This window comes from Papio anubis, unplaced genomic scaffold, assembly GCF_008728515.1.
Source record: "Papio anubis isolate 15944 unplaced genomic scaffold, Panubis1.0 scaffold349, whole genome shotgun sequence".
NCBI lineage: Eukaryota > Metazoa > Chordata > Mammalia > Primates > Cercopithecidae > Papio > Papio anubis.
This window is the reverse complement of record NW_022163629.1, coordinates 19,233-31,518: the sequence shown is the minus strand read 5'-3', so window position 1 is coordinate 31,518 and position 12,286 is coordinate 19,233. Positions and strand designations below refer to the sequence as shown.

Sequence of the window (12,286 nt, the reverse complement as noted above, 5' to 3'; positions counted from 1 at the left end):
GCTATAGCCAACTTAGTAAAAGTATAAGACAGGTAACACATATGACAATATTTAACATGTTCCTACTAAGAAACCAACAAAGTACTCCATGTCCCTGCCAGATGACAACAGCCACGCCAACTCTGCAAGGTCTGTTGGCATCTCCTACCTGGCACAATTGTCACAGGGCCTCTGATCTCGGTCAGCTTCTGCCGGGTGAAGTTTCGAATGAGGCATTGTATCAAAGTGCTCTTTCCAACTTTTGGAGGCCCCATCACCACTACCACTACAGGGGGCCCGTGGAGTTCGATCAACCACTGGAATATGATGCTTTTTTGTCTTCAAATCCTGAGTCCTATTCATTAAAAAATAAATAAATAAATAGTAAACTCACTTTCAAAATAGAGTAAAAGGTATCAACTTTATAAGTAAACTTTTTTAGTACATTTATATATATGAGTACTTTAGCACATTTTATTGAGAGGACAACAGACACTAGATAATTAACTTGTCAGTTATTAACTTGTTAACTTCTGGCCCCTTCGAAATAACTGCTGTTCAATAAAGATGTAACAAGACGACTTCAATAGCATAGAGAGCTGAAAATTAAACACTCCTTAAATCTAACTGTTTTAAGAGTGATTTTAATAGTTTTTTAAAAAACCAAAAGGTAAATACCGAGGCAGTGCATCATAACAGAGCAGAGGCTCTGGAGTTAAATTTGGCTCTCCTACTTACTGGTTACATGATTGGAGGTAACTTGTTCTCTTGACCTCAGTTTTCTTACCCATAAAATGAGGGCAAGAATGATTCCTACTCTGGTAAGGCTGCTGGAAGCATTTAGTTGAATAATGTTTAAGGTATACCGCTAGGCATATCACAAGGACACACTAAATAAAGCTATGTTAGTATTAAATATTGTAATTTTTTATTTTATATTACAACTATGTAAAACATACCTAGGGGGAAAAAAGCACACTTATCACCATAGAAACAGTTTAAAATTTAGGAACAAACAAATTCTATAAATTCTTGCATCTTGGGCAATAAACACCAACCAGTGTGCAGATGCTGGAGGCAAGGCAGCTTCTATGGGAAAGCTTCTCACGTTTTAGTGAAAGCCACACACCACGCATCTCCATGTCCTTTGGAGCTGGACTAGACTCATGAATCCAAATGTCACCTGTGAGAGGCTCCTACTATTTAAAAAGAATCAATGGAAGAACGACCAGACTGTACCCTAACATACCTGTGAAAGGATCGAGCCATCCGCACAGCAGACTGAACTGCAAAAGCTTTGGGATTTCTCTTCCGGGCATCTTCTTCGTCTCCTAGCTGGAGATCCTGCAGATGCCGCTTCTTTTTCTTTTCAGCTTTGGGCCCACTGTTTTTCTTTCTGTGTTTCTTCTGGTCTTTAGTCTCCATTGTAGCTATTTACCAATAACAAGTAACTCTAACCTACAAGGAAGAAGGTTGGGGTAAGGAGGTGGGAGAAGCATTTTACAATCCAGGCAATACCCAGGGAAAAACAGTAAATTTCATTTATTTCTTTATGAAGAGATGATGTATTTATTTACTGAACAAGGGTAGAAATTGCTTAACCATTCCCAATTTCATTTCTGTGATGCTATAAATTAGATGAGTTACCTCTCCTAAAGTTACATTTTATTGCTGTAACTTTTTATTCATCTTAAGTGTCAACATCAGCAGTATCTATTTCTGCAAGGATAGAAATATTCTATATCTGTACTTTTCAGCCATTTAGCCATCAGCCACATGTGGTTACTTAACAATATACTTAGGGAAACTGAAAAAATGAAATTTTAATTAATTTCATTCTAACTCTAAAGTCACATGTGGCTACCACACCGGACAGCTCAGACCTAAGTATCAACTGGAGTAAAGAAGTGGTTTCTCAACTTAAACTAAAACTTACATTTTAATAAAAAATGTAAAACGTTTTTATGAACTTCCAATATGATCGCAGTATTACTTTTAGTACCTGCTGACTCTGTAAAACTCCTAAATTACAACTTACTTATATACATTTGAGAAATAGCAATATCTTAGCACATTTTATAAAGAGTACAACAGACAATATATAATTAACTTGTCAAGTATTAACTTGTGAGATAGGACTGGTTCTAGATGATACCTGGAGACCCCATGAACTTACAGAGACCCTTCCAGTGATTTCTGAGTTACCTGGGAATCTGTGGCTAATAAATTGGTAATCACTGAATTAGTGAGTTTTTTTAGGAAATGGGGCTTCATAAAATCTGACAGCTTGATTTAAAAAAAAGGGGGGGGGGAGCAGGATAGTATTTCGTTCAATTAAGGTACAGTATTCATTCAGTTTAATAAATATTTTGTCTGTCTATGATGTGCTAGGCACTGTGCCAGTAAATGGATACAGCTATGGTCTGACTTGCAGAGGAAATCCAAACTAGTATCTTCTGCGCATGCAATAAGGGCGACATTGGAAGGCTGCACAGGGTGCTACTGGAGCACGGAGGTGAGTCAGAGGCTTCCCACAGACCCACACACCAGCGGAAACAGAAAGTCTTTATATAGCACCAGAATGTCAAGAACACTGGCCGGGAGTTAGAAGAGCTAGGCGCTAGGAACGCTTTGAAACTGAAGAGCTGTGTGATTTCAGTGATTATGTTTCTTCTCTGCTATATTTTAGTTCGGAACTTGTACTAATGTTTCTCTCCCTGTCCTTCTTTGGTGGGAAAAGCACAATTTCGGGTCAACAGATCCGGCTCAGGTCTAAGTCGCCTGCCGAGACCACGTCGCCAGGAAACTACGTCTCCCAGCCACCTTCCCTCCCTGTCCCGGCTCTCTGCAGGGATTCATCCGGTCACTCTCCCAACTACCACAGGACACCTCCGGCAGATGAGAAATATGCCGCTCCTCGGGAGCAAAGATGACCCGGAGGACCGGGGAAGGACCTTCCCACGCGCACGACTCGCGATCCTCCCAGTGTCCCACAATCAGGGACCCCACCGCCGCCTACCCCAGCCCGCTGTACTGAACCTGCTGGCAACTGCGACTCCTCAGTTCAGCATGGACACCGCCGGAAACGGAAATTCACCGTCGCGCCGACTCGCCGGAGGGAAACAAGAAGGCAGAAAAAAGAGACCGGCGTGGGGACGGCTTTCAGGGCCGGAAGAAAGACTGCTGAAAAGCTGAGTGCGGACGCAGGCGCAGTCCACGCAGTGCGTTTCACCGGGTCCGGGTACCTACCGAACCCGCTCCACCCCGCCCTCGGAATCCGCGGCCTCAACTTCCGCGGTGGGACTCTGGAGCAGCGTGCACCGCACTCGCCCAAGTCCTCGCGGAAGGCCAGGGCGGCTCTGCGGCCTGGCGCCAGTTAGTTAGTGTGGTGCAAAAGCCGGAAGGAGACACATTTGGTCTTGGCCTCCCGGCAGTCACCGTGCCAGGGACGAATGGGCTATCGCTCGATTTGGAGTCCACTTCCTCCTCTTTAAAGATGACAGATGAGGGGGATCTCGCGTTCTGGGGTGCCCTAAAGCCCTCTTTTGGCAGGGCGCGGGGTCTCACGCCTGTAATCCCTACACTTTGGGAGGCCGAGGCGGGAGGATCGCTTGAGCCCAGGAGTTCAAGACAAGCCTGGGCAACATAGGGAGACTACCTCTCTGTCTCTAAAAAAAGAAAAAAAAAATTAGCCGCGTTGTGCCGGGCGCCTGTGGTGCTTGTGGTCCCAGTTACTCTGGAGGCTGAGGTGGGAGGATCGCTTGATCCCAGGAGGTGGAGTTTACAGTGAGCTGAGATGAGCCACTGCACTCCAGCCTGGGCGACAGAGCAAGACACTGTCTCTAAGAAAAATAAATAAAATAAGGCCCTCTTTTGCCAGGACCAACAAACCCTGAGGGCAGGCAAGAAACAGACTAATACAGAAAATTGGTACTGGGAAGTACAGCATTGCTATAAAGATAACCGAAAATGTGGAAGCAGCTTCGGAAGTGGGTAATGGGCAGAGGTTGGAACAGTTTGGAGAGCTTTGAAGAAGACAGGAAGGGCTGGGCGCCGTGGCTCATGCCTGCAATCCCAGCACTTTGGGAGCCGAGGCGATCACAAGGTCAGAGATTATAATCTCATTCTGGTTAACACGATGAAACCCTACCTCTACTAGAAATACACACACACACACACACACACACAATAATAGCTGCCAGATGTGGTGGCATGCGCCTGTAGTCCCAGCTACCTGGGAGGGGTTGAGGCAGGAGAATCGCTTGAACTCAGGAGGCAGAGTGGTGAAAGTGGGCATCTCTTCTTCCAGATCTTAGAGGAAAGGCTTTCAGTTTTTTTCCCATTCAGTAAGATACTACTTGTGGGTGTGCCTCACATGGCTTTTATTGCGTTGAGGTATGTTTCTTCTGTACCCTGTTTTGTTAAGAGTTTTACAATACGCTGGGCGTGGCTCAAGCCTGTAATCCCAGCACTTTGGGAGGGCCAAGACGGCTGATCACGAGGTCAGGAGATCGAGACCATCCTGGCTAACCCGGGTGAAACCCCTCGCTCCTACTAAAAAAATACAAAACCAGCCGGGCGAGGTGGGCGTGGGCTCTGTAGGGTCCCAAAGCTACTCGGGAGGCTGAGGCAGGAGAATGGCGCAACCCAGAGGCTTTTGAGCTTGCAGAGCTTCCAGATCTGGCCACCGTGACTCCAGCCTGGGGGATGAGCGAGACTGCCTCAAAAAGAGTTTTTACAAAAATGTTGAATTTTACCAAATGCTTCATGTTAACAATCTACATTATTATAAATTCTGTCCTTCATTCGTTGATATGATGATCACATTGATTTGCATTAGGATGCACCATCCTTCCATTCCTGGCATAAATTCCACTTGGTCATTATGAATAATTTCCAATATGTTATGGACTTTGTTTTGCCTGTAAATTTTCTTGAGGATTTTGGCATCAATTTTCCTTAGGGATATTGGCCTGTAGTTTTCTTTTTTAATGGGTCTTTGGTTTAAGTATCAGGCATTGAAATATTCCTCCCTCCTCTATTTTTTTTGGAATAGTTTGAGTAGGATTGTTATTAGTTCTTCTGTAAATATTTGATAAAATAAAGCAGTGAAGCTATTGCTTCCAGGATTTTCTTTGTTGGTATTTTTTTATTAAGGCTTTGATCTCATTACTTGTTATTGGTCGGTTCAGGTTTTGAATTTCTTCATGGTTCAATCTTGGTAGGTTGAACTACTACAAGATAACATTGGGGAAATTCTCCAGGACATTAGACTGGGGAAAGATTTCTTAAGCAATATCCCATAAGCAGAGGCAACCAAAGCAAAAGTGAACAAATGGGATCTCATTAAGTAAAAAGCTTCTGCACAGCAAAAGAGACAATCAACAAAGAGAAAATCCACAAAATGGGGAAACATATTTGCAAACTATCCATTTGACAAGGGATTAATAACCAGAATATATAAAAAGCTCAAACAACTGTATAGAGAAAAATCTAATAATCTGATTTTAAAATGGGCAAAAGATCTTAATAGACATTTATTAAAAGAAGAAATACAGAAGGCTAATAGACTCAGGAAAAGGTGATCAACATCACTGATTGTCAGAGAAATGCAAATCAAAAGTATGGGGAGATATCATCTCACTCTGGTTAAAATGGGTTTTATTCAAAAGACAGGTGATAACAAATGCTGGTGAGGATATGGAAAAAAGCGAACCCTTGCATACTGTTGGTGGGAATGTAAATTAGTGCAACCACTATGGAGAACAATTTGGAGGTTCCTCAAAAAACTAAAAATGGAGCTACCATATGACCCAGCCATCTCATTGCTAGATATATACACAAAAAAGAAAATAAATATATTGAAGAGATAGCTGCACTCCTATGTTTATTGCATTACTATTCACAATATCCAAGATGTGGAAGCAACCTAAGTGTCTATCAACAGATTAATGGATAAAGAAAATGTGCATATATACAATGGAGTACTATTCAGCCATAACAAAGAATGAGATTCTGTCATTAGTGACAACATGGAATGGTGCTGGATAACATTATTTTAAGTGAAATAAGTCAGCCACAGAAAGATAAACTGCACATTCACACTCATTTTGGGGAGCTAAACATTAAACAATTAAACTCATGGAGATAGAGTAGAATGGTTGTTACTTGAGACTGGGAAGTGCAATCGGTGGGGGGAAGTGGGGATAGTTAATAGGTGCAAAATACAGTTACAATGAATAATATCTACTATTTGGTAGCACAACAGGGTAACTACAGTCAGCAATAGTTTTTTTTGTACATTTTAAAATAACTGCTTAAAACTGAATTGTTTATAATACAAATAAATGAAAAATGTTTGAGATGATGAATATCCCATTTACCCTGATGTGATTATTATGCATTATATGTTTGTATCAAAATATCTCATGTACCCCATAAATATATATGCCTACTATGTACCCATAAAAACTGGAAAAGACTCATAGACGGTGACATCTGGGGATTGCCCTAATACAATAGTGGGTTCTGGCTGATTGTCCCACAGGGAAGCCACTCAGCAGCCAAACAGTTCCCCTTACACCCACACCCCTAGTAATCAACTTTGTTAGTGTATAAACCTTAAAACACGTGCAGACAATATCACAAGTCATACGGGAAATGGAAAGCAAGTCCACAGTGAGGTACAACGCCATACCCATTAAAATAGTTATTATAATGCAAAGAAACAAAAGATGGAAAATAACCATCTGGTACACAGATTATGTTACATCTGGTCATATATACTAAAGAAGAGGGAGAGAACTCAAGACCCCAGAACAAGAGAGAAGTCCAGGCCAGGCTCTGGGCAGTAACTAGTCATGTGGACTCTGAACAATTATCTCATCCTTCATGGCCTCAATTTCCACATCTGTGAAATAAAGGGTCTGGCCAGGAGACACATTACAGCATTCCACATGTAACTGAAGAAATTGTGTCATGGATAAGTGACGGAGGGTAATTAATGGAATTGCCTCTAGAGGGTGAATAATTCACAGAATTGCCTCCAGTTTCTCCAGAGCTTTCAGAAGAGGGGGTGAAGACTTGCTGGATGCCAGATGTCTTCCAGGGATCCCAGAGAGTTGGTCTAGGGAGGCAGTGCTTTGCTGTATTATAGAAGAGGAATTAATCACACTAATTGCTTACTCTGTACTTTTGCTTAATAATACAATATAAACAAATACAATTAGAATTAATTTTAAAGCAATCAAAGTGCCTTCAAGTTATTAAAGCTCCTGAACAATTAAGCATTACATCCATATATAGAATTATTATACTAGGCACAATTTATAATTTGATTTATAGATTTTTAATATAGGTTTGGTATGCAACAAGTTTAGGGGTATAAAAGTTGATAAAATCTGCCTTCTAATAAGCAGCAGTTTCTGCCTTTTTCTTAAAAAATAAATTATTATATCAAAATGGTAAAAAATGAATATTTTAAAATAAAAAATTATCAACATATATTATCATTCTGCCTACTGAATTTTAATTTATCCTCAAAGTTTCAAAAAAAAAAAAAACTTTCTCATGCAAAGTTTCCCCATAACCCTAATTAGGACGAATTATTGAAGCATCCTGGGTGATTTCCTGAACATTTTCAATCCTTCAATTATTCAGGTACAGTTTAATGGTACCTGAGAACAATTATATACTGAGACTGTGCTCAACTGACAAAGGCCACCAAAGAGCTTATACAGGGGCACACCAGTATTCTCACATCAGCTCCCAAGTCTCCAGAGGGAAACGGACAGGACATGACGAATCAGCTCTATTTTTACTGTATTATGCTTGGAAAGATTGTTATGGAAACACAGAAGACAGATAAATCAACCTTGCCTGGAAAACTGGAAAAAGGTTCAAACAGGAGGCAAATTTAGGCCAATATGTACCAAGAACTCATTGATTCTTACAGGAGTAGGATATTACCAGACAGACAAGTGAGAAGACAAAGCCATTCTAGAAATAGAAATGGTAAGCAAAAGAACCAAGAAGTAGAAGTTGAAGGCCACCTCGGGGTGCTTTGTGACCAGAACCCATTTGGCAGTGGGAAGATTTGTGCTCTATACTAAGGACGTTCTCTGTAATGACAATCTACCCTGTTGCACTAATAATTTAAGAGCATTTATATGAATATATACAATTCAGGGAAAGAAAAAGAGAAAAACTTGCTATCAACTCTGTGTAGATTTGGAAAATTGTGTCAAAGGAACAGTTTCAGCTGCATTTCTTTGTCTAGAAAGTTTCATTTAAAAATGTAGTCTACAAACTTGAGCCTCAATTTTTGGCAATAAACTAAAAAATGCTACACAAACCATCACAGAATTCACTTTGTCCTTGCAGGAAAGAAAAAAGAAGAAAACAAACCTCCATACAAGAGGGAGTCTAAAAGAACTCTCCAAACCCCCATGATTTTGCAGGAGACAAGATAAGGATAATCACCTGCAGCACCTGAACCCATCTAGATTAACTAAATTTACTGAGGCTCCAGAGGAAGGTCTTCAGGACTCAGACATTAGTTATAGATTAAAAGTTAATCACTTATGTCTTCAGATAGCCCCCGTTCCATTTTTAGAGAGAGATCTTTGAGAACCCATCTTCATACATTTGAGAACAGGGTCACTGAGAGGGAGTCTTTGAGGTCACAGAGTGTATTAGTTCATTTTCACACTGCTATGAAGAAATGCCCAAGACTGCGTGATTTATAAAGGAAAGAAGTTTAATTGATTCACAGTTCCACATTGCTGGGGAGGCCTCAGGAAACTTACAATCATGGTGGAAGGGGAAGCAAACACCTCCTTCTTCACATGGCAGCAGGAGAGAGAAATGCAAAACAAAGAGGGGAAAGGCCACTTATAAAACCATCAGATCTTGTGAGAACTCATTCAGTTTCACGAGAACAGCCTGTGGGAACAACTCCCATGATGTCATCACCTCCCACGAGGTCCCTCCCCCAAAACGTGGGGATTACAATTCAAAATTACATTTGAGTGCAGACATAGAGCCAGACCATATTACAGAGCCAGAAGAGCTGAGCAGTGGGCGCTTAGTAAATGTTCATTGAACCAAACCCCTGCACAAGGCTGGCTTCATAGAGGTGCCACCTGTGCAATGGCAAAAGCCCCACACTCAGAGGGGACCTGAACTTGATTTAATGCTATGTTGTCACTGCCTTCAAATTATTAACAATTTTTGAACAACAGACTCCATTTTCAGTTCACACCGGGTCCTGCAAATTATGTACCTAGTCCTGCCCCTGAAACAAAGATATGGTTTGTTCATGAAGAGGTTCCCTCAACCCTCCCCTGCCCATCTCACTCCAAGATGCCCTAAGTAAAGGGGAACACAGAGCTAGGAGAAGGTAGTAGTTGATGATGATCTTGGAGGTCCCACCTGATCATGGCTGGCGATGCATATGTGTGGGTGGGAGAATTTGGTTGCTCTCTCCTGGCAGCCTCCATCTCATGTACAAGGCCTGCACTTTGCCTGTCTGTCCCCCTACGTCCCCCACCTGACTCAGACCAGGAGTGTGGATGGAGGAGGGGAGGCACTGGACCAGTGTTCCTTGTCCCATCTGGAGTTCCCTGTTGATTGGGTAGATTTGGCTCCTCTGACTACTCATACCCCATCCCCATTAGGACAGGAGTTGGTGAAGGCGACAGGGTGGGAGGTTTAATTAGTAGCCAGGGCCAGGCAGCAGACAGTGGGGCAAAGATCAGGCTGACTTTTCCTGCTACAGATCTGCTCTCTGGAAGAGGCATTCATGGACTGGCTTAGGTTGTGGCTTGGCTGTTTTAGGAATATTCTGAACCCTTCCTGAGTCACTGCTGTCATCAGACTTCTCCCCCAGGGCACAGAGCACCAGACTGTTTCCCTTCCCTGTCCGCTCCTCCCCAGTCCCTGCTTTCCTCCCTGCAGCTGAGAAGGTCAGAGTTTTCTCAGGGGTAGGGCAAGTTGACTTCTGATAAGGAAAACTCCCGGGTCCCTGAGCCCCCTTCTTTGTCCTGCCCTGTAACTTCTCCCTTTTCATCACAGCTCTGGACTCACCAAGTGGCAGAATGGGCCTCATCTCAGCCCTTCTTCTCATCTTATAAAATTGGAACCTCAGACTCTCTCATCCGAAAACAGCTGATCTGCATCCCAAGAGTAAGATGGGAAGCTGTAGTCCTGACTTCCAACCTGTGGCAGAGCAGGAGCTCCTGCCCTCCTGGCTTTGATGCCCCATTAGGGGCAAGTTTCCATAGCCAGAGCCCCTCATGGGGTTCCCTCTGCCTGGTTTTTCCTCCATTCCAGGTCCTTCCCAGAGTCTGGTTTCTTGGAAAAGCCTAGGCCAGGATATAGGCATTACCTGTGTAAGGCCAAGGGGAGTCCCACTGTGGGCAAGGGGGGCTCAACATCATTATATCTGAAATTCAAGCCATACAGAGGAAAGAGATCTTGGCTCAGTGTCGGGGATTTCTGTGTCCATGCTGGACTTGCCTGAGCTGGGAGGTGTTGCAGGAAGTCAGGGACCCTGAACAGAGGGACCGGCTGAAGCCATGGCAGAACATAAATTGTGAAGATTTCATGGACATTTATTAGTTCCCCAAATTAATACTTTTATAATTTCTTACACCTGTCTTTACTGCAATCTCTTAACATAAATTGTGAAGATTTCATGGACACTTATCACCTCCCGAATTAATACCCTTGTGATTTCCTATGCCTGTCTTTACTTTAATCTCTCAATCCCATCATCTTCATAAGCTGAGGAGGGTGTATGTCACCTCAGGACCCTGTGGTGATTGTGTTAGCTGCACAAATTGTTTGTAGAGCATGTGTGCTTGAACAATATGAAATATGGGCACCTTGAAAAAAGAACAGGATAGCAGCAATGTTCAGGGAACAAGAGATAACCTTAAATTCAACTGTCAGTGAGCCAGGTGGAACAGAGTCATATTTCTCTTCTTTCAAAAGCAAACAGGAGAAATATTGCTGAATTCTTTTTCTCAGCAAGGAACATCCCTGAGAAAGATAATGGGCCCCTGAGGGTAGGCCTCTAAATGGCCCCTTTGGCGGTGACTGTCTTTTACAGTTGAAGCTGAAGGGATGAAATAAACCCCAGTCTCCTGTAGCGTTCTCAGGCTTATTAGGACGAGGAAATTCCTGCCCAATAAATTTTGGTCAGACAGGTTGTTTGCTCTCAAACCCTGTCTCCTGATAAGATGTTATCAATGACAAGGCATGCCTGAAACTTCATTAGCAATTTTAATTTCGCCCCATCCTGCAGTCCTGTGATCTCGTCCTGCCTCCATTTGCTTTGTGATATTTTATTACCTTGTGCAGCCTGTGATCTCTGTGACCCACACCCTACTTGTACACTCTCTCCCCTTTTGAAAATCACTAATAAAAACTTGCTGGTTTTACGGCTCAGGGAGTATCACGGAACCTGCTGACATGTGATGTCTCCCCTGGATACCCAGCTTTAAAATTTCTCTTTCTCTTATTTCTCAGACCAGCCGACACTTAGGGAAATAGAAAAGAACCCCCATCAAATATCAGGGGTGGGGTTTCCCCTGATAGGAGGCCCAGGACATCTGGGCTTTGTGATGCCTTCTCACACTAGGAGTTGGAGTTTACCACCAACTACTATTGGGAAAGTTTGACTTGGTGATCCAGGCATAAGGCTGATGATGCCACACAAATGCCCAAGGGCCTGTGGTGTGCCTGACACTGTCCTGGGCAGTGGGTGTAGAGGATCAATAATCTTTCTCTTCCTGAGAAAGGAAGCTCTATTGGGCTGGTTAACCAGGCATCTGGCCACAAGCCTGGGCCAGTGTTGATGGGCTCTGGCAAGTGAGTCATCCCAACTAATTCCCCCTCCTCCAGGTTATCACACCCAGCCCAGCTCCAGAAGTGAAAGAGCTGGCTGCAGATTGCGGAGAGGCCAGATGAAAATGCTTTTGCTCCCCTCAAGGGCTGCAGAGGGGGCTCTTGCAAAGGGGGTCATTGAGCTGCAGTTTCTTCTGCTTCCAATCCAGAAAGAGCCTGATGGATTAATCAAGGTGTCCTGGGAAAAGTTTTGAGTTCAAAGAGACAATTCCCTCCAGGAACTCCAGAAGAATTTTGTGTGGCGTTTAAAGAGTAAGAAGCTGCTGGGTGTGGCAGCTCACACCTGTAATTGTTGTACTTTGGGAGCCACAGGCAGGAGGATCACTTGAGGCCAGGAGTTAGAGAACAGTCTGGGCAATACAGTGAGATGCTCCCCACTACAAAAAAAGCAAGAAGA

At 43.1% G+C, this 12,286-nt stretch overlaps 1 protein-coding gene across 1 annotated transcript; it reads right to left on the bottom strand.

Moving 5' to 3' along the window:
• Positions 1-144: 144 nt before the first annotated feature.
• LOC116273084 (ribosome biogenesis protein BMS1 homolog) lies at positions 145-3,106 on the bottom strand. The gene is made up of 3 exons (XM_031662008.1): positions 2,999-3,106; positions 1,229-1,437; positions 145-334 (listed from the first exon to the last, which is right to left on the bottom strand). Exons 2-3 carry the CDS (start codon positions 1,402-1,404, stop codon positions 145-147), a joined length of 366 nt encoding a protein of 121 aa, XP_031517868.1. The 5' UTR covers positions 1,405-1,437; positions 2,999-3,106.
• Positions 3,107-12,286: the final 9,180 nt, after the last annotated feature.